We start from the raw sequence: 23,082 nt of genomic DNA on the forward strand, positions 1-23,082 counted from the left end.
TATTTGCCGACCTCCTTTTCGTTTGTTCTTTTACATCTTAGTTAACTATATCTTACCCTTGCTCCCTCCTATGTTCAGGAAGCCACCTCCTCTGATGATCTCGAGGAGCTATATGCCAGCCTCCATGAGGAAGGGGGAAGCTCGGCCTCGGCTCCGTTGGACGAGGATTCCAAGACCGTTATTGAACGGCTCCGGGAGTTTCTTCTCCTTGATGTCCGGCAGATGACCAACACCGGGGCGATCACGGAGTTTAGGTCCTGCCTGGATACGGCCATGGCGCTCGGTCTGCTTGACTCGGCACAACTGGACGAACTGCAAGCTCGTCTGACCGAAGGCGAAGAGATGCTCGGCCGGTATACCGAAGCTGTCATGCGGATGGCCCAGGGGAGCTCGCTCGAGCAGGATCTGGAGGTGATAAAAGAAAAAGTTCACCCTGCAATGGCCCGGCTGAAAGAAAACGACCTCGTCGTCCAACGAGAAAATGAAGAGCTTGCGCAGGTTGAGGCCCAGATTACCGAGCTCCAGGCTCGCCGAGATCTTATCCTCCAACGTCGAGATGGCGCGGTCGCGGCCGGGAGCGAGCTGAAATCCTCGGCCAAGCGAATCCTCAAAGCAGCTTCTGAGACGAAGAAGGCCCTGGCCGAGCGGAAACTGATTCGAGCGAGATGGCAGGCGGACATCAATGGTGGGGACATCGCTTGGAGAAGGATCACCTGCCTGATCTGGGGGATGTTCAGCGAAGGAGTCTAAGTGGGCGAAAAAGCGGCCTCTTTACCTATTTTTCTTTTCTCTTTTTGGGATGTAAATAAATAACTACATACAAACGCTATTTTATTCGTATATATATATAGTTTATTTTCTGTTCTATGACTTCACACAGATAAATATGTATAATATTTCGGCCGTGACTGGCCGTTCTCTTTCGTAAATAATGCCCCTTCTAACTAAATGTAAGGCAAGGGCCTTCTTTCTGAAAAACGAAACGTATACTTTCCTTTTCTCTATGACGACCGCGCCCTTTGTTCGGCCTGTCTGCCTACTTTCCCCTTTTCTTTTTTTTTTTCTTTTTCTTGACTTTTTTGTCGTAGGTTCTCTCGGTGCCATTTTCTTTTGAACTTGCGCCGAGTCGTAGGCGTCGAGTTCCAACTGTTTTGAACTCCCCGAACTCTCGAGCATCCTTCGTGGGCACTCCTCTTTCCTTTTGCGGTGTTGTCTGATACCTCGAAGAAACCGAACCATCGGCCTTAGTATCTTACTAGTGTTTTGGCTCCTGGTCGAGACGTAAGTAAATGTGCCTACGGCCGAGTTTTTCGAAACGCGGTGTGCCCAAAGAACTTCAGGAGATAAATCACGCGTATTGCTAAGTTCCTTTGACAGGCGCGGCCTTGGGTAATCTGGTGCCCCCAGTTCCCCCTTCATTAAACCGCCCTTCATGATAGGCCGGGTGTCTTCAAACTGAAACCCTTGACACGGCCTGCCTTGCCGTGCCTTATTTCGCGGCCAATCCAGCCGGACTGTCTGAGCAACGGTCTCGGCCGTTATGGCCGAACCGGGTAGTTTTAGTGGAACGCCGTAGTTTTGGCCGAGATAATCTCGGTCGGCTGGCCATCGAGGTATGGTCACCTGGTTCTGCTGATCCATACCATGGAAGGAACCCGGGCGCGTTTGTATCGTCGTCTGACTGGCCGAATCGTGCATTTGTAATGATAGTGCAACGGTCATGCCTTTTTGCTCACTTTGTTGTGGTGACGCTTCGGTCATAATGCTCTGGCCGGACCGTGCCTGATCGGCCAAAGTATGGGTTGGGCCGAATTGCTCGGCCGTAGACACCGTAGGACTCCCCCTCAAAGCCTTGGCTAGAGCGTGGAGTGGGCTACATGCCTTCTTTGTCGGTTGGTTTGGCCCGGGGCTCGCCCTTGTAGGCTGGGCCTGCCCCCAGCTGTCGGCCGGTCGTAGAGAGTGCTGGCCGTAACCTAATACCTCGGCATGATCAGAGACGCCGAGACTGCTGTTTTTGTCACCAGGTTCGGCCCTTTCGTGCTCTCGGCCTCTTTGTCCAGCTCCAGGAGACAACGCGGGCGAGGCCGTCGGCATCTCCTCTTGGAAAAGTGTCCGCAACTCGGAGGAGAATCTGTCCATTGCGGCCGCGAAGGATGTTTCTATCCTGTAGGCCTGCTTGGACATCAGTTCTTCCATCACTGCTGGTCTCTGTATGGACCTGGGCATGCGGTCCGTCGTGATTGGAACGCTGGTTTCCATCATAAGTTTTTGACAAGTGTCCCACTGTGCGCCTGTTTGATCTGTCTTCTTGGTCAAACGATTGTAGCCGAGAGACGAACTGGTCTCGGCTGTTAGGTTCACGGCCTGAACTACAAGGCCGTTGAGTGATGGTGTTGGTGGTGGGTTTTGGGCGGTGCTCCGGCGCGCTGCTCAGGGAGCGACGGTCGTGTGATATATGGGGTGAGTGAGCGAACAAACAGAGATGGTGCTCCGGCGCCTTGAAAATCAAGGGTCGTATGATATATTGATGAATGGATTCTGCTTACAACCTAACACTACTCCTAGGAAAGCAAGTAAAGATATTGAAAGTGCATTACAGAAGAAAATAAGTTGCTCCGTGGGAGGCTTGTTTTGGTGTTTGAACCCTTTGAAAGTAGCTCGAGTCTTGTATTTATAGGAAGAGTCCCTGGATGAGTAATCGAGGCTGAATTTACGCATAGTGGAGTCTGATTAGCGCAAGTGGGCAATCCAATCGACATTTGGGATCGTGAAGTATGGTGATGAGACCCCAGAAATCCTGGTGAATCTCGGCCGCCGCGCTCAATCGTGGGTTTTGAACCTCTGGCCGTGGAGACGCATTTATTGCCTGGATAGCTGGTGAACCAACATCTCAAGCTGTCAGAATCTTTGTGAGAATGTCCACGTCTAATCACTCTGATCTTCATCACCAAATCCTGACTTCAGTCACTTCCCACCTTCCCTCATGCATTAAATGCTACTTTGTGGCCAATGGGTTTTGCTGCATTAAACAGGCACTACTTCATTAAATGAAGCCTGGGACCCTGCTGTCACATGATGATTTGCCTTTAATGCCTTGGCCGCAAATTTGTTCGGCCTCGGCCTCGGTCTATGCTTGAGGCCGAGATGATCGTGCCTTAGCATTTCCTTCTTTTATTTTTAAGAAGGCGAAGTACCCTGGCGAAACGCTGCGTCTCAGCCTCTGCAAACAAGTGCCAGGGCTGAGATAAAGGGCTCCTTCGGCCTACTCATGGCCATGATTTATCAGGCACAAACAACAACGATCCCAGTTATTTCCGTGACCCGTCTTGAAAGCCACGAGTTTTCTAACCTTTTTCTGGGTTTTCAGCTCCTCCGTGTTCTTCGTGTTCATCGTTCTCCCTTCAAACTTTTTTCCCTTGAAAACACTCGACTTCAATCAGTTTCAATGGCATCCAACACCTCTTCATCTGTTGAAGCTCGGTCCCAAGCCTTCCAAATTAAATTCGAAGACATCCGCCGAGAAAACCAAGGTTTGGTTCAGCCCAACATTGTCGTGCCTTGGACTGACAACGACGGCACCGCCACCGATTCTGGTATCCTTGGCCCTTATCTGGAGGGTGGCATGCCAGAGAGGCTAGCAGTCCACCTTAAGGATAACTTGGTGGATCTCTCGGTCTTCCACAAGGGGGATTACCAAGATTGGAATGTCATTCGGCCGCAGCCACAATGGTGGACCTCAATCCCAGACTGGGAGAAATGGTTGCAGAGGATGGAACACTTCTTCGGCCAACAGTGGAAAGATCAAGGCATCTACCACTTGATCAAATTGTTTGATCGGCCACATGTCATGGACCGATCGCTTCTGGCTGCGGCTTTGAGTTTCTGGTCTTCGGCCACGAACACAATGAATCTTCGGTTTGGCATGATGACGCCGACCGTTCTCGACATGGCCACTCTGTTTGGTCTTTCTCCTCTCGGCGTGGAGGTGAACGCCGCGCTGATTGCCCCTGAGGCCGAGGGGAGTTTCAAGGCCGCATGGCCCACAGTCGCCAAGCTTTCTGGGAGCAAGGGGAAGAACATGCTCAATTACTCCAGCTTCTACAATAATTTCGACGTGGAGGATAGCACTGACGATGACTCCATCGCTCCCCTCGGCGAAGTTCAGCATGCCGCATTTTTGCTATACTGGCTATGCAAGTTCGTGTTCTGCACACAGGCAAATAAGGTGACTTTGGAGTTCGCCCACCTGGCCGATTACCTTGCGCAAGGCAAAAGGCTGGCGCTTGGCCCATTCCTCCTCGGCCATATCTAACGCACGCTTCACGACGTCGTTACAGACGGGATGAAGCCGAAGCACGGCGGTCCACTCTGGGCCTTCCAGTTCTGGCTCCAGGCCTACTTCCCAGAATTGAGGGGAATGGCTACGATCGCCGATACCGAGCCGCTGGCCAATGCATTCGCCCGGTCCCCCAGAAAGCATAACACAACGGCCTTTTGCTTTAAATTTTTCTATGACTTGACCGAGAGGACTGGGTCACAATTTCGGGTGTGCCTCACTCGACCCTTTCCTCTATTCTTGGCGCAAGACCTCTCTGTAGTTCCTGATGGCAAGAAGGAGAATGATTTGAAGGAGATCTGGGGCTCCTTCTTGGTCGCGCGCGACCTTCACTGATGTCTCTCCAAGGCTGGGGCCAAGGTTTACCTACCGAAATTTTGTGGCGAGGCAGTTCGGTCTGATCCAAACGGCTGGCCCCGCTTCCCCCGCTGTCGACCAACCGGCTCTCGTCTTGGAGGGCCGACGTTGGTCAAAATCACAGCGTGGCCGGTATCACTTTTCTCACACTGCAGCCATGGAGACATTTCAATGCGGTGGACGAGGATGGGAGGACTTGGTATGAGAACAATATCTCAGCCAAGTTCGTTCGGCCCGTTGAAGAGGCCGTGACGGTGGCCCTGAAGAATGCAGATTGGGACCCCCTCCCTCCTAAGACCAGCAGGGGAAAGAAGGCACCCACCGTGCTTTCTCGATCGAGTGTCCAGGCTGTAGCTATGTCAAGAGCGTCGGCCCCCGCATCAACCACGGTCCCGGCTTTCAGGGCGACGGCTGCAGTGGCAATGCCAAGGACCTTGGCGCTCAGGACCGAGCGTTGCTATTGGTAAGTACTTGTCCTTTTGCGTGACTCTGTTTGTCTTTATAACTCAAGGCCGCAAGAGGGTTAGAGAGGTTGCGGCCATCAAGGCTTCTTGTGAAGCGGGGGCGGTAGAAGCCGCGGCCGATGCAAGTGAAGAAAAGGCTGAGGGGGAGGTCGTGGAGCCGCCGAGGAAAAGGCTCCTCCTCGTTCTCTCAGAAGGGGAAGAGGAGGAAGCCCCTTTTGCGTCAGTAAGTGAATGCCTTTATTCCTTCCTATTTGCCTCATGCTACATCCTTTTAACACTTTGATAACTTGGTTCTTTTCTCAGGGCGGGGTGCCGGACGCCGAAGTCGTCGCTACGGAGGCGCCAGACGCTGAGGCAGTTGTGGCAGAGCCATTACCGGTTGCCTTGGCAGGGGCTTCATCAATCGTCCCCGGTCGTCCCCCGTCGCCCTAGTGGCATTGTGATTCACTCGGTAAGTGTTTGTCCTTATCATAACAAGTTAGTGTCTTTTTAGATTTCACTGCACGTCTCTTCCTTCGTCCACGACCATCATTACACCGAGCCCGCCAGTCGCTTCGGGCGTTGTGTCTATGCCACAAATACCTCCGTCCCAGGACTCGACGGTCGTGGCCGAGCTTGCGGTAGATGAGGCTACAACTGTTAATCTACCGAGCCCACCACCGGTCGCTTCGGTGGCTGTGCAGCAAATGCTTCTGACTCAACATTCAGCGGTCGTGACCGAGTCCGTGGTGGTTGAGGCCTCCATCGTGCCACCGGCTGCCGAGGTAAACGCCCTTTTGATTGCCTTCTCTCTTGACCTAATTGGCCGCCCTATACTTAACTATTTTACTTTCTCAGGAGCCCGCCTCTTCTGACGATCTTACTGACCTGTACGCTAGTCTTCATGAGGAAGGAGGCAACTCGGCCTCGGCCACCCCCTTGGACGATGATTCTAAAGCTACCATTGAGCGGCTTCTGGATTTTCTGCATATGAGGGTCCATCACATGACCAACGTCGAAACTTTTATGGAGTTTAGGTCTTGTCTGGACACGGCCATGGCTCTTGGCCTACTAGATTCGGCTCAATTGGACGAGCTACAAGTTTGCTTTGCCGAGGGTGAAGAAATGATCATCCGGTATGCCGAAGCCGAGATGAGGATGACCGAAGGTTGCTCGCTGGAACAAGAACTGGCGGAGATAAAGTAACAGGCCCAACCTTCTATGTCTCAATTGAAGGAAAACGACCTTATTGTTCAAAGGGAGAATGAAGAGCTTGCGCAGGTGGAGGCCCAGATTGCTGAGCTCGAAGCCCGCCGCAAACTCATCCTCGGGCGCTGAATTGAAGTCTTCGGCCAAGTAGCTCCTAAAGGCGGCGGCCGAGAAGAAGATGGCGCTGGCCGAGAGAAAGCTGATCAGGACGAGGTGGCTAGCGGACATGGATAGTGGGGACATTGCTTGGAGAAGGATCACCTGCCTGATTTGGGCAATGTGCAACGAGGGGATCTAAGTGCTTGTACATAGACTTCGAATGATTGAATGTACGCATCTCCTTTCAATTTTATCAAACTGTTATCCAATTTGTTTGCTTACTGCAACCTTCATCCCTCCATCTTGGCCGTCTCCCATAACAATGGCACCCCGGCCAAGAATTTGTTCAATGATAAATGGCCCTTCCCAATTCGGCGAGAACTTGCCGAACCGTGGATCTTTAGTCCCAATAGGAAGTATGGCGCACCATACCAGGTCGCCTTCGGCAAAAGTCCTTTGCTTGACTCTTTTAATGTACGCTCTTGCCGTGATTCCCTTCTGAGCTTGCATTAGATTGTATGCATCAAGTCTTGTTTGTTCGAAATCTTCCAATTCTTGGGTCATGGCTTGCACATAGTCCTTCCTATCTTGCCTAGGCCGCTAGGTAACACGAAGAGACCGAACCTTTAACTCCATTGGAACGATAGCGTCATGGCCGTACGTTAAGGCGTAGGGAGACGTGCCAGTAGTCGAGCATTTTGAGGTTCGGTAAGCCCAAAGAGTTTCAGGGAGCAAATCGTGCCAAGCCCTAGGTTTTTCTTTAATCGTCTTTTCAAGGATGCCCTTGATTACCTTATTGCTTGCCTCGGCTTGTCCGTTGGACTGGGAGTAGTAAGGCGTCGAATGAACCAATTTGATTCCCATCCTCTCGGCATACTCCTGGGTTTCGGCCGAAGCGAAGACCGGGCCGTTATCGGCCGTGATAGTCTCAGGAATACCGAATCTGTGGACAATGTGGTTTTCAAAGAATTTGACTGCCTGCGCACTAGAGATTGACCGATAGAACTCCACCTCGACCCACTTAGTAAAATAGTCGGTTGCCACCAGAATCCATGCGTAATGGTTGGACGCAGCCGGATAGATTTTGCCAATGATATTCACGGCCCACCCTCTGAACGGCCACGGTTTGGTAACCGGGTGCCGGTACCCTTTGTATGGGGCCGTAGATCTGACATTTAATGCACCATCTTGCATACTCAATGCAGTCTTTCAAAATGGTCGGCCAATAGTAACCGTGCCTTTGAACCAACCATCTCATCTTGATGCCGGACTAATGAGCACCGCAAGACGGACTAATGAGCACCGCAAATCCCTTCGTGAGACCCGGTCATGATCACCTGAATGCTCTCGGCACTGGGACATAGGAGCAATAGGCCGTCTGATCCCTTTCAATACAGCTCATTTTGGTAGATCAAATAACACCGACTCGAAAGCGCGTAGTCTTTTCATGGTTACCGGAGGGGTCACGCAAATACTTGACTACAAGGTATCGCTAGTATGCCTCGGCCGTTTTAACTTCGTTGGTGATTTCGGCCGAGGATACTTGCGCCATCATTCCTCGTTCAGCCAAAGCCAGCAGGTTGCATCTCTCAATTTTTATTACGCGGTCGTGGTCGCCGTCAGGAATGTTCACACCCGACGCCACATGGATGAAAGAAATTCTAGAAAACTTGTCGGCCGTGTTGTGGGCCATCACGCAATACGTAGTCAGATTCTCGCTCGTGCATTGATATTCCCCAGTTAGCTGGTTGATCACCAACTGAGAATCGCCGTAAACCAAAACGCGAGTTGCCTTCATTTCCTTCAGAATTTCGAGGCCGATGATGAGTGCCTCATACTCGGCCTGATTATTGGTGCATTTGAAATCATGCTGGAATGCAAACTGCCATCTCTGCCCCTAAGGGGATTGTCTGCGGCGCAAATCTCACGGCCTGGAGTTCCGGGCCGAGGGGATGTGCGTTAACACGGGGTTTCCTGCTTTTGGGTGCGGTGCGGTTGTGCGCGGGCGTGCCAGCACGGTTTACCGTGCGTTGATGTTTCGATGAGTTTTGGATGGATGAATGGTGCGCCTGTTTGATCTGTCTTCCTAGCCAAACGATTGTAGCCGAGAGAGGAACTGGTCTCGGCTGTTAGGTTCACGGCCTGAACTACAAGGCTGTCGAGTGATGGTGTTGGTGGTGGATTTTGGGCAGTGCTCCGGTGCGCTGCTCAGGGAGCGACGGTCGTGTGATATATGGGGTGAGTGAACGAACAACATGGATGGTGCTCCGGAGCCTTGAAAATCAAGGGTCGTATGATATATTCATGAATGGATTCTGCTTACAATCTAACACTACTCCTAAGAAAGCAAGTAAAGAAGTTGCTCCGTATGAGCCTTGAAAGTGCATTACAGGAAAAAATAAGTTGCTCCGTGGGAGGCTTGTTTTGGTGTTGAACCCTTTGAATGTAGCTCGAGTCTTGTATTTATAGGAAGAGTCCCTGGATGAGTAATCGAGGCTGAATTCACGCATAGTGGAGTCTGATTAGCACAAGTGGGCAGTCCAATCGACATTTGGGATCGTGAAGTATGGTGGTGAAACTCCAGAAATCCCGGTGAATCTCGGCCGCCGCTCTCGATCGTGGGTTCTGAACCTCTGGCCGTGGAGACGCATTTATGGCCTGGATAGCTGGTGAACTAACATCTCAAGCTGTCAGAATCCTTGTGAGAATGTCCACGTCTAATCACTCTGATCTTCATCACCAAATCCTGACTTCAGTCACTTCCCACCTTCCCTCATGCATTAAATGCTACTTTGTGGCCAATGGGTTTGCTGCATTAAATAGGCACTTCTTCATTAAATGAAGCCTGGGACCCTGATGTCACGTGATGATTTGCCTTTAATGTCTTGACCGCAATTTTGTTCGGCCTCGGCCTCGGCCTACGCTTGAGGCCGAGATGATCATGCCTTAGCATTCCCTTCTTTTTTAGGAAGGCGAAATACCCTGGCGAAACGCTGCGTTTCGGCCTCTGCGAACAAGTGCCAGGGCCGAGAGAAAGGGCTCCTTCGGCCAGCTCATGGCGGTGATCTATCAGGCACAAACATTGCCCCCACATCCCTGGATTCTTCGGCCTCGGCATGGGTAGGGGCCGAATGGATTCCAAGGGATGGACCCTTTGCATTCCTTTCTGAAGTGGGGCATTAAATGCGCAGGCCAGTCGGCGCATTCCGCGCATTTAATGCCTCAAGCACGTCGCGCAGGCCATCATTGTCCATGGCGTCGCTTCGCTTTGTCAGAGGAAGCGACGGCCTCTGGGCTTTTGACACGTCGTTGCGCCTGTTGGGCGTGCTGACAGAACGTTACGTCTCGAGAGAGAGACACGCCCTTTCGTTTCGAATTCTAGCGCCAATATAAAAACCCAGACTTCCTTGCTTTCTCTTTACGCTTTCAAAATCTTCAGACGCCCAAGCTTTGTCAAAGACCCATCTCTCCAAATTTCAAAAACCCATCAAACCTTCGCACCTTCAAGTTTACCAGAGAACCCCTTGTGAGCTCGCGATCTTCCCAGAAACTACAGACCTTATTCCCCCTTTCAAAATACTCACTTTAAACCTTCTCCAATGGCCTCCAATACCCCCACCTCTGCTGAAGTTAGGTCCCAAACCTTCCAAACTGAATTCGAGGCTATTTGCCGAGATATTCAGGGTTCGATCCTTCCTGACATCATCGCGCCCTGGGCCGACGACGATGGCGACCCTACTGATTCCTGCGTTCTCGGCCCCTCCATTAATGGTGGAATGCCAGAGAGGCTCGTGGCCCATCTGAAGAACAACCTGGTGGATCACTCGGCCTTTAACGGGGGAGACTTCCAGGACTGGAACGTCCTCAGGCCGCAGCAACAGTGGCCAACCGTGACCCCAGACTGGGAAAAATGGCTGCCGAGGATGGAGCATTTCTTCAGTCAACAATGGAAGGATCAAGGCATCTACCACTTGATCAAGCTATTTGATCGGCCGCTCGTCATGGATCGGTCGCTCTTGGCCGCGGCCCTGTGCTTCTGGTCGTCGGCCACCAACACCATGAACTTTCGGTTCGGCATGATGACGCCGACCGTTCTAGACATGGCCGCCCTGTTCGGCCTGTCCCCCCTCGGCGTGGAAGTGAACGCCGCCCTCGTTGCTCCCGAGGTGGAAGGGAGCTTTAAGGCTACGTGGCCTACTCTTGCGAGAGTCGCTGGGAGCAAGGCGAAGAACATGCTCAACTACTCCAGCTTCTACAGCAACTTCGGCGTGGAAGATAGTGATGAAGACAACGCCGTTGCCCCTCTCGGCAAGGTTGAACACGCTGCGTTCTTGCTATACTGGTTGTGCAAGTTCGTGTTTTGCACCCAGGCGAACAAGGTCACCCTGGAGTTCGCCCACCTGGCCAATTACCTAGCGCAGGGCGGTAGGTTAGCGCTCGGCCTGTTCCTACTCGGCCATATATACCTCACACTTCATGACATCGTCACCGATGGGATGAAGCCGAAGCACGGTGGTCCACTGTGGGCCTTCCAGTTCTGGCTGCAGGCCTACTTCCCAGAGCTGAGGGGGGTGGCCGCCCCTCAAGACAACGAGCCGCTGGCCAACGCATTCGCTCGCGCCCCCAAGAATCATAACGCCACGGCCCTCTGCTACAAATTCCTCTACAGCCTGGCCGAGAGAACTGGTACGCAGTTCCGAGTCTGCCTTGCTCGGCCGTTCCCTCCGTGACCGCGGCCTTTGGCTAGGCTGAATTGGTCGAAGAACCACGGGGACTTCCGTCTTGCCTAGGGCGCCACGCCCTCAAAGGCCTGGTGCTGGCTGCTCTCACGGCCGGGGAGACAACCGGTTTGGATGACAACCCGTCAACAGTTGCCACTTTCTTTTGGCGTTTGAAGCCCTCGACCTCGTTTGGCTGCATCCTGGCCTGCTGAACCTGCCTCTGCATTCTCCTCAGCTGGGTTTTTGTCAGTGGTTCGGCCCTGCCCCCAGGCTGTGCATGGTACCAACGGTCATCCTTTATGACTGGTGGTTTGAATGTTTTTATCGATCTTGGGGCAGCCTCTTCTTCGTGACTGGCCGAGGCGCTGGGGTTTTGTGGCCCTAGTCGGCTGAAAACAGCTTTGTTGGTCGGCTGTCGACCGTACTGACCACCGAATCTTCTCGCGGTCGTTCGAGATGGCTCGGCGGCCTTCCTCTTGTTCTCCTGCGGCCCGGGCTGGCCGATCTTACACTTGCATCGTTCGCAAAGGGCCGGCTCAAGTTCGGCCAAAGGCTCCTTTCCTTTTGCCGAACTGCGAACTCCTTTATCCTCGGCTGGGAGTTGGGCATCGACCATGTTCACGACAGGTGGAGGGAACGGCTTGGAGTCGACCTGCATGGCCGCCTTCTTCGGAAACTGGAGCTTCTTCTCGTCTATCAATTTCTGGATAACGTCTCGCAAGACAACGCAGTTGTTGGTGTTATGAGACCAAGAACTGTGGTACTTGCAAAACGTTTTTCCTTTGAGCTCTTCGGGCTTCGGAGTCTTATGGCCGAAGGACAATTTTCCCTTCTTCTCGGCCACCAGCAAGTCGAAGATAGCTTCGGCCCTTGTTAAATCAAACGTGTATGCCTTCGTTTCCCGGGTCGCGAACTTGGCGTCAGGGATCTTTGTGCGGCTATTGTCAGTTTTAACAAGCCCTCCGCAAACGAAGGGTTTGTGTATGCTGACTTCGGCCGAGCTCATCTCGACCTCATCGCCCTCGGCCTCTGCGGAGCCGTCTGCTTCGGCGTAGCTGACGATGGGATTCCTATACTAGGTTCCTTTTGAGGCCGTCTTCTTCTGCATCTCCTCTTTCAACAAGGATGCATATCTGTCCACCTTGTTGGTCAAGTCATGCATGTCCCGAAATTCGATCCCCTAGAATTTCTTCAGGTATTCGAATTCCAATCCTTCCTCGGCCATCTTGACGAACTCCCTCTCTGGTAAGTTCGTGCGGCACCAATTCCTACATGTCTTGAACCGCTGTAGGTGATTCGTCCGATGCTTTGCTCATTCTTGCCAACTCAGCGACCGTTATTTCTCGGTTGGTCTGGTAGAAATGTTCGTGGAACACCCTTTCCATGTCAGACCAATCCCACTGGGCCGTGAAACGGCCGATGTGTTCAATGGACGAGGTCTGCCCATCCCCATCGAAAAGCATGAACTCTGGCAATCGATAGTTCCGGGGGAGGAGGGTTCGGTCAATTTCTGGCGGATACGGCCTCGTGTATCTTGGCATGTCCGGCCGCCTCTGAGCTAAGCCGTCTTCGATCATCCGCTGGACATCTTCGAGCCGGATCCCTTGAGGTGGTGCCTCCTGTTGGGCTGCAAACGACCACGTGGCCTGTAGCACCTCATTCTGAGGCCTTGCCTATTGGGCCATTTGAATGAAAGGCTCGGCCAGGATGACCGAGCCGGAACGGCCGACCCATAGTGAAGGTGAGAGCCCAACGGACACGACGACGCCAGCAAAGTTGGTGAGACGGTCAGGCTCCCCTGACCGTACTGTTGTGGCGTTACTGCGGACGCGTTGCTTGGGCCAAGATGGGTGTGGACGGCGGCAGTATGAAGCGGTCCGCGCGCTGTCTGGGTGTGGACGGTGGCAGGATGGGTGTGGACGGCGGCAGGATGGGTGTGGACGGCGGCAGGATGGGTGGATCGTGGGATGCGTTAAGCTGCCGTGCCCTAGAGATACAGCCAAGGCATGGAGCGGTCCGCGCGCTGTCTCCGCCGAGTAGGTTGGTCCAGAATTTGTCCAAACGGGCTGGGATTGCCCCCAGCTGTTTGTTGGTGGCAGAGGATGCTGGCCGTAGCTTGATGCTTGGGTATGGGCTGAGACGCCGAGGCTGCTGCTTTCGCCGTAAGGCTCGATTCTGTCGCGCTCTTGGATCCTTGGTCCGGCTCTGGGAGGTGTGGCGGGTGAGGCCACCGGCATCCTTTCTTGGAAGAGCGTTCGCAGTTCTGAGGAGAACCTGTCCATCGTGGCCATGAAGGATGTTTCTATCCTGTAGGCCTGCTTGGACATAAGTTCCTCCACCACTGCCTGTTCCTACATGGATTTGGCCGTGCGATCCGTCGTTACTGGAGCGCCGGCCGAGATCCCGACCGTATGTTCGGTCTCGATACTTGTGATTGGTGAGGTGGACTCAGGAGTCTCAGAAGTCATTTCGACTGCTTTGTTTTTTAGCTTTGCCTGTGCCCTAGTTTCCACCATAAATTTTTGACAAAAAGTCCCACCGGGCGTGCCAAAAGTGTCTGCCGCGCAAATCTCACGGCCTGGAGTTCCGGGCCGAGGGGATGTGCGTTAACATGGGGTTTCCTGCTTTTGGGTGCGGTGCGGTTGTGCGCGGGCGTGCCAGCACAGTTTACCGTGCGTTGATGTTTCGATGAGTTTTGGATGGATGAATGGTGCGCCTGTTTGATCTGTCTTCCTAGCCAAACGATTGTAGCCGAGAAAGGAACTGGTCTCGGCTGTTAGGTTCACGGCCTGAACTACAAGGCCGTCAAGTGATGGTGGTGGTAGTGGATTTTGGGCGGTGCTCCGGCGCGCTGCTCAGGGAGCGACGGTCGTGTGATATATGGGGTGAGTGAACGAACAACAAGGATGTTGCTCCGGCGCCATGAAAATCAATGGTCGTATGATATATTGATGAATGGATTCTGCTTACAATCTAACACTACTCCTAAGAAAGCAAGTAAAGATATTGAAAGTGCATTACAGGAAAAAATAAGTTGCTCCGTGGGAGGCTTGTTTTGGTGTTGAACCCTTTGAATGTAACTCGAGTCTTGTATTTATAGGAAGAGTCCCTGGATGAGTAATCGAGGCTGAATTCACGCATAGTGGAGTCTGATTAGTGCAAGTGGGCAGTCCAATCGACATTTGGGATCGTGAAGTATGGTGGTGAAACTCCAGAAATCCCGGTGAATCTCGGCCGCCGCTCTCGATCGTGGGTTCTGAACCTCTGGCCGTGGAGACGCATTTATGGCCTGGATAGCTGGTGAACTAACATCTCAAGCTGTCAGAATCCTTGTGAGAATGTCCACGTCTAATCACTCTGATCTTCATCACCAAATCCTGACTTCAGTCACTTCCCACCTTCCCTCATGCATTAAATGCTACTTTGTGGCCAATGGGTTTGCTACATTAAACAGGCACTTCTTCATTAAATGAAGCCTGGGACCCTGCTGTCACGTGATGATTTGCCTTTAATGTCTTGGCCGTAATTTTGTTCGGCCTCGGCCGCGGCCTACGCTTGAGGCCGAGATGATCATGCCTTAGCATTCCCTTCTTTTTTAGGAAGGCGAAATACCCTGGCGAAACGCTGCGTTTCGGCCTCTGCGAACAAGTGCCAGGGCCGAGAGAAAGGACTTCTTCGGCCAGCTCATGGCCGTGATCTATCAGGCACAAACAGGGATTCAATCATGACTCTGGCCCCGGATATAGTCTCGGTACTTGAGCCGTTAAAGTACATGGTCCAGTAGTTCTTTTCCATGCAGGCCATGCCGATCTCGACTTCCATCTCCTCCTCCTATCCTTAAGCCGGGTGGTGAGCCAGAAAATCGACCAAAGCTTGACCCTTGACCGACTTTTGAGCTACATACTGGAAGGTGAACTCTAACAAAGCCATTGTCCATTTACCAATTCGACAGCGTATGATCGACTTGGTGAGCATGTATTTGATGTGATCGGTCTTGGAGATGATCTGAACGACCGAAGGAAGCATATAATGACGCAATTTGGTGGTCGCGAAATAAAATGCTAAGCACAATTTTTCGAACGGTGAATAGTTTAGCTCGGCCATGTTAAGAGTGCGGCTAAGATAGTGTACGGCTTATTCACGCTCAGACTCGTTGTTCTACGCCAGTAGACAGCCGATAGAGCCCTTAGAAGCCGAAATGTAGAGCCTCAAGGGTTTTCCTCTTCTTGGCGGCATAAGGATTGGCGGTTAGGATAAGTACCTTTTGACTTCGTCAAAAGCCGTCTGGTGCTTGGCCCCCAGACGAATTGTTCCATGTCCTTCAATTTGAGCAGAGGAGTCAATGGCCGGATCTTGCCTGCCAAGTTGGATATGAAACGCCTCAAAAAGTTGACTTTGCCGAGGAATGACTAAAGTTCTTTTTTGGTCCTCAGTGGAGGTGCCGCCATGATGGCTTTAGCCTTATTCTTATCTACCTCAATCCCTCGTTGATGGACCAAGAAACCCAAGAAGTTCCCGACCGTGACACCGAAGGCACACTTCTTAGGGTTCATCTTCAGGCTGTGCACTCTCATTCGGTTGAACGCCTGACGGAGATGTCCTACGTGGTCAGCCCTGGATGGGGATTTGACGACCACGTCGTCGATGTAAACTTCAACGGTTCGCCCAATAAGGTCGTGGAAAATAAGGTTCATAGCCCGTCGGTACGTTGTGCCGGTGTTCTTTAGACCAAACAGCATGACCACCCACTCGTAGGTTCTGACAGCCCCCGGACATCTGAATGCCGTCTTGTGGACATCATCCTCGGCGATAAAGATATGGTTATAACCAGCATGACCGTCCGTAAAGGAAAGGAGTTTGTGCTTCGCTGCCCTGTCTACCAAGAGGTCGGACATAGGCATGGGATACTCGTCTTTAGGGGTCGCGAGATTCAGATTCCTGTAATCGGTGCAAACCCTCAAAGGCCCGGTCTTTTTCAAAAATGGTACGACATTAGCCAACCATTCAACGTACCGAGCCGTTCGAATGAAGCCGACTTTAAGGAGCCGTTCAATTTCTTCCTTGACTTTTAGCTGTATGTCGATCGAAAATTGCCTTGGTGGCTGTTGGAATGGTTTAAAACCCTCCTTAATTTTTAACTCATGCTCAACCAAACTTCTCAGCAATCCAGGCATCTCATGATAATCCCAAGCGAAACAGTCTTTATATTTATGGAGCAGGCCAATAATCTCGGCCTTTAACTCTAAATTTAAAAGTTGGCTTACAAAAAGAGGCCATGGTTCGGCTTCCATTCCTACATTTATTTCTAATAAGGGATCCATAACTTCAGGATAGCCATCCTCCATCTCGGCAGGCGCCGTTTCCAAGTCGTTGATGGTCAAAACGTCCACGCCATCCGATTTGTGGAGGAACTCGATCAGGTTGATCGGTGAGTTTGGCCGTAAGGATTCTTCCGCCCAATGCTCCAACAGTCTTTCCAGCAGGTTGGTTATGGCCGCTGCTCCTTCTTCTTTTGTTGGTTTCCCTGACATTTAAAGGCTAGTGAGGTCGATCAACACTTCGCGCGCATCGTGGTGTTTGTGCCTAATAAATCTCGGTCGTAAAGCTGACCTCTCGACCCTAGCACCTGCCCATGAACTGAAACGTGGCGTTTTCGTGAGGCATTTGCCTCCCTAAAAGACAAAGGAAAAGCTGCGAAGGCAGAATCCTCTCGGCCTCCCGTGGTATTATCGGCCGAGGCCGAAGGACGCAGGTAGGGCCGCAAAAAAACATTTAATGCACGAGGGAAGATGGGAAGTGACTGAAGTCAGGGTTTGGCGATGGGAATCAGAGTAGTTAGGCGCAAACATTCTCTCAAATATTCTTACAACTTGAGAGGTCAGGTCATCAACCACCAGACCAGGGCATTTAATGCGTTCCCACGGCCAAAGGCTCAGAACCCACGATTAGGGCGGCAGCCGAGATTTACCAGGATTTATGGGGTCACACCACCATGCTTCACGATCCCAAATGTCGATTGGACTACCCATTTGCTCTGATCAAGCTCCACCATTCAGATTTTCAGCCTCGATTACTCCTCCAGAGCTCCTCCTATAAATACCAAGCTCAGACTACATTCAAAGGGTTCAAACACCAAACCAAAAGCCTCCCACGGAGCAAATTTATATTTTCCTGTAATGCACTTTCAATACCTTTACTTGCTTTCCTAGGAGTAGTGATAGACTGTAAGGAAAATTCATTCATCAATATATCATACGACCCTTGATTTTCAAGGCGCCGGAGCACCATCTTTGTTACTCTCTCATCCACCCCATATATCATACGACCGTCGCTCTCCGAGCAACGCGCCGGAGCACCGCCCAAAACCCACCATCAACACCACCACTAAACGGCCTTGTAGCTCAGGCCGTGAACCTAACGGCCGAGATTAGTTCCTCTCTCGACCACAATCGTTTGATTAGGAGTCGAACTCAAACAGGCGCACCACTTAACCATTTTATCCAAACCGCATCACCAACTCGATGCACGGTAGACCGTGCTGGCACGCCCGCGCACAACCACACCGCATCCAAAAGAAGGACGTCACGTGTTGACGCATATCCCCTCAACCTGGAGCACCAGGCCGTGAGATTTGCGCACAGCCAACACTTTTGGCATGCCCAGTGGGACACTTGTCAAAAACTCATGGTGGAAACTAGGGAACAAGCGGTCAGAATCTCGGCCAGCGTTCCAATGACGACGGATCGCACGACCGAGTCCATGCAGGAGCAAGCAGTGGTAGAAGATCTGATGTCTAAGCAGGCCTATAGGATAGAGACATCTTTTATGGCCGCAATGGACAGGTTTTCCTCAGAGCTACAGACGCTTTTTCAGGAGAGGATGCCGGTAGCCTCGTCTGCAACACTTCCCAGAACCGGACAGAGAAGCCAAGAGCGCGAGAGGATTGAGCCCTATGGCCAAAGCAGCAGCCTCGGCGCCTATGGCCGCACCCAAGCGTCAGGCTACGGTCAGCACTCTCAGCCGCCGACAAATAGCTGAGGGCAGTCCCAGCCCACATGGGCGAATCCCGGACCAGCCTGCCCAACAGAAACAGCGTACGGCCCACTCCATGCTTTGGCCGTATCATTAGGGCAAAGCAGCCCCATGCATTCCGCGATCCAGCAACTCGGCCGAATTCATACTTTGGCCATCCAGACGCAGCCCGGCCCAAGTAACACGACCACGACGCCATCACAACAATATGGTCAGAACAATTCGACCGTTACACCACCATTGCAGGCGTCGTTACTTCCGTTAGGCTCCCACCTTCAGTACGGTTCTGCCATTCCGACAGCAACGCAGACGCACCCAGGTTCCCTTTGCTAGAATGAGGCAATCTGTCAGAATCAGGTGGCCACGCCGCTATGGCCGATGGACTATACGCACCCTGGTCGAACCCACGGTACTCATCTCATGCAACTCGGCTCGGTCGCAACGGCCAAGCCCCTTAGCGTGTTTTTGAACCACGTCGGTTTTTTTTAATAAAATCGGCGTGCTTTTGACAACTTAAGTTTAGCGCGTTTTTTATTCACGTCATTTTTTCTTGAGAATTGACATTCTTTGATATCGTACCACGTCGCTTGTATAACTACCAATGTGGTTTGTAGCATATTTTACAACCACATCACTTAAATGAAATTCAGACGTCTTTTAAGTGACGTGGTTATAAAATATTGGCATAGTGAAAGGGAAGAGAGAGACCGAGAGAATGAAGAAAATAGAGAGTTGAGAAGGGGCATGGGACCCCTTCGGTCCCTACATGGCTCCGCCACTGTATGAGAGTTCGAACTTGAGATTATTGATGTGCAAGTCAAACCCTTTTTCAGTGGCTACTTTCAATTAGTGTTTTCTTGTGCGATCTCACTATTGATCTGCAATAGCTACTTGCATTCTCCTTACACGATTTTATGTTAATAACCACTTTATATATATATATATATATATATATATTAATAACCACACTTTATTAGCGAGTAAAGATGAATGACTTTTACATGATTCATGTTGTGTGGATTAGTTTAGTTTTATAATTCCGTTGCTCTCCTGACCCCAGCAATATTTGTCAGTTTTCAATTATTGTCTTGCGTGCACAATCCACATTTTACTGTGAATCATTATTATTTATTTGCTGTAAAAGTTTACGTAACAGTAATTGCATACAGTAGAAGAAGAAAAATAGAGTCGACCATCAAATACAAGAACGAATTAACATGTCTAGCACGTGGATTAGTTTGTTCACATGGAAACCATGGGTTTCCCAATTTCCAAATATATCTCTCTCCCCCTTATCGCATTAAGCTCCTCTAGATCCCCTCCACTCCACACACTTCTATAAAGAGATTTGCATCAATCTGAATTCTCACCAAATCTTGAGCCAATAGCAAGGCATGGGTAGTGAAGAGAGAGCAAGTCATGAGCTACTCCAAGCACAAGCCCACATTTGGAACCACATTTTCAGCTTCATAAATTCTATGTCCCTCAAATGTGCAGTTCAATTAGATATCCCAGATGTCATCCAAAAACATGGCCAACCCATGACTCTTTCCGAGCTTGTCTCCGCCCTACCGATTTCCCCAAAAAAAGCTCATTTCATCCAACGCCTCATGCGAATCTTAGTCCACTCCGGCTTCTTTGCCAGAGAAAGTCTGAGTGGCGGCGGCGAACAAGGTTATTCACTAACAGACGCCTCCGCACTCCTCCTGAAAGACAATCCCATGAGCGCAAGGCCCTTCTTACTTGCCATGCTCAATCCCATCTTAACCGATCCATGGCAGTCTTTGACCACTTGGTTCCAAAATGACAATCCTACACCGTTTCACGTGGTGCATGGGATGACATTTTGGGATTATGGGAAACAGGACCCGACTCTTGCACATTTTTTCAATGACGCCATGGCTAGCGATGCCCGGTTGATCTCGAGCTTGATGATTGATGACTACAAGGGGGTGTTTCAAGGAGTGGATTCATTGGTTGACGTGGCCGGTGGGACGGGAACCGTGGGCAAGTCCGTTGTTGAAGCCTTCCCTCATATGAAATGTACTGTACTTGATCTCCCTCATATAGTTGCTGACCTAAAAGGGAGTAAGAGCTTGGAATATGTCGCAGGGGATATGTTTGAGGCTGTTCCTGCGGGCGACGCTATTTTTTTGAAGGTAAATCATCTCATCCTTAGTGATATTATATTGTTAAATACAGATTTCCATTTGTGATCTTGTATGGTGATTGTGTCTGACAAACAGTGGACATTGCATGACTGGACTGATGAAGAATGCGTGAGAATACTTGAGCGATGTAAACCAAAGCCTCCCACGGAGCAACTTATATTTTCCTGTAATACACTTTCAATATCTTTACTTGTTTTCCTAGGAGTAGTGTTAGATTGTAAGGAAAATTCATTCATCAATATATCATACGACCCTTGATTTTCAAGGCGCCGGAGCATCATCCTTGTTATTCGCTCATTCACCCCATATATCATATGACTGTCGCTCCCTGAGCAGCGCGCCGGAGCACCGCCCAAAACCCACCGACACCATCACTAAACGACCTTGTAGCTCAGGCCGTGAACCTAATATCCGAGATTAGTTCCTCTCTCGGCTACAATCATTTGATTAGAAGACGAGTCCAGATAGGCGCACCACTTAACCATTCTATCCACATCAATCATCTCGACGCACGGTAGACCGTGCTGGCACACCCGTGCACAAACGCACCGCACCCAAAAGCAGGAAGCCGCGTGTCAACGCATATCCCCTCGGCCCGGAAACCCAGGCCGTGAGATCTGCCTGGTAGACACTTTTGGCATGCCCGGTGGGATACTTGTCAAAACTTATGGTGGAAACTAGGGCACAGGCAAAGCTAAACAACAAAGCAGTCGAAATGACTTCTGAGACTCCTGAGTCCACTTCACCAATCACTATCACCGAGACCGAGCATTCGGTCGGGATCTCGGCTAGCGTTCCAGTAACGATGGATCGTACGGCCTACAGGATAGAGGAGCTAATGTCCAAGCAGGCCTACAGGATAGAAACATCCTTCATGGCCACAATGGATAGATTCTCCTCTGAGCTGCGAACGCTCTTTCAGGAGAGGGTGCCGGTAGCCTCACCCGCGACAACTCCCAGAGCATCGAGCCTTACGGAGAAAGCAGCAGCCTCGGTGTCTCGGCCCACACCCAAGCATCAGGCTACGGCCAGCATTCCTTGCCGCCGACAAACAGCTGGGGGCAGTCATAGCCCACATGGGCGAATTCTGGGCCAACCTACTCAGCAGAGACAGCGCGCATCCCGCTCCATGCTTTAGCCAAAGCATTAGGGCGGGGTAGCCCTGCATCGTCTACGGTCCAAAGTCTCGGCCCGACCCCGACTTTGGCCGACCAGGCACAGTCCGGCCAGAGCAACGTGACCGAAGCGTCACCACAACGACGTGATCAGAAAGGCTTGACTGCTGCACTGCCATTACAAATACACGATCTGGCCATTCCGACGACAACGCAGACATACCTAGGTTCCCATGAGGGTGCAATCCAACGAAACCAGGTGGCGGGCCAAACGAACCTCGGTCAAGTCCGCGGTTTTCCTCTAAGACCACCCAGCTCGGTCGCAGCGGCCGAGCCCTTTGCTCAAAAAACCCAGCATGTAAGGCCGCGAAATGATGACCAACAGGAGAGGGCCCCTCGAGGGCTTAAGGTCAAAGGAACCCGGTATATGACCGAGGACGGCTTCATTCAGCGATGGCCGGGGACGCCAGTCTACGCTAAGCCATGTTCATCAAGGAAACCTGGAGTTTGGCGAAATTTACTTCCTAAAGCTTTTGGGGCACGCCGCGCTTCAAAAAAACGGGCCGTGGGCACACATCCTTATGCCTCGGCCAACGGCCATGACACTAACAAGCTATTAAAGCTGAGGGTTCGAGTTCTTCAAGTTATCGGGCAACATAGCCGAAGGAGGAAGGATTACTCGCAGATGGTGCCCAAAAGCTCAGAAAATTTACAACAGTCGAGACTTGGCGCCTACAACTCGGTGCAAGTTCAAAAGAAAATGGCGCTAAGGACCTACGACAAAAAAGTCAAGAAAAAGAAAAATGGAAGTAGGCGGACAGGCTAGACAAAGGCGCGGGCAACGTATAAAGAGGGAAGTTTGCGTGTAGTCTTTCAGAAAAGAAGGCCCTCACCTTACATTTAGATAAGAGGGTCCTTTCTTACAAAAGAGAGAACGGCCAGTCGCGGTCGAAATAGCATATACATATATCTGTTTGTGGTCACGAACAAAAGAGAAAATATACATGTAAATAAAGTAAAAATGTGTGTATATAGTTAATTGTTACATCCCAAAAGGAAACATATATTTAAAAATGGCCGCTCGCCTAGACCCCCTCGCTGAACATGCCCCAGATCAAGCACGTGATCCTCCTCCAGGCGATGTCCCCGCCGTCTATGTCCGCCTGCCACCTCGCCCGGATCAGCTTCCTCTCAGCCAATGCTTTCTTTGTCTCGGTCGCCGCTTTGAGGATTCGCTTGGCCGAAGATTTCAGTTCGGCTCCGACTGCAACTGCGCCATCTCGGTGTTGGAGTATGAGATCCCGACGAGCCTGGAGCTCGGCAATCTGGGCCTCAACCTGCGCAAGCTCTTCATTCTCCCGTTGGAGGACGAGGTCATTCTCTTTCAATCGGGCCATTGCAGGGTGGACTTGTTCTTTGATCTCCACCAGCTCTTGCTCGAGCGAGCTCCCTTCGGCCATCCTCGTAACGGCTTCAACATACCGGCCGATCATCTCCTCGCCTTCGGCCAGATGGGCCTGCAGCTCATCCAGTTGAGCCGAGTTTAGCAGACCGATCGCCATAGCCGTATCCAAGCAGGACCTAAACTCCATAAGCGCC

At 51.4% G+C, this 23,082-nt stretch overlaps 1 protein-coding gene across 1 annotated transcript in view; it reads left to right on the forward strand.

Moving 5' to 3' along the window:
• Positions 1-19,531: 19,531 nt before the first annotated feature.
• The window catches only part of LOC110746387 (putative O-methyltransferase 3), a 92,530-nt gene continuing 88,979 nt past the window's right edge, over positions 19,532-23,082 (forward strand). The window contains exons 1-2 of the mRNA XM_088250564.1: positions 19,532-20,356; positions 20,444-20,495. Coding sequence (XP_088106690.1) covers positions 19,592-20,356; positions 20,444-20,495 — 817 coding nt within the window. The 5' untranslated portion in view covers positions 19,532-19,591. The remainder of the gene's footprint in view (positions 20,357-20,443; positions 20,496-23,082) is intronic.

This window comes from Prunus avium, chromosome 3 (assembly GCF_965620075.1).
Source record: "Prunus avium chromosome 3, drPruAviu1.hap1.1, whole genome shotgun sequence".
Classification (NCBI taxonomy): domain Eukaryota; kingdom Viridiplantae; phylum Streptophyta; class Magnoliopsida; order Rosales; family Rosaceae; genus Prunus; species Prunus avium.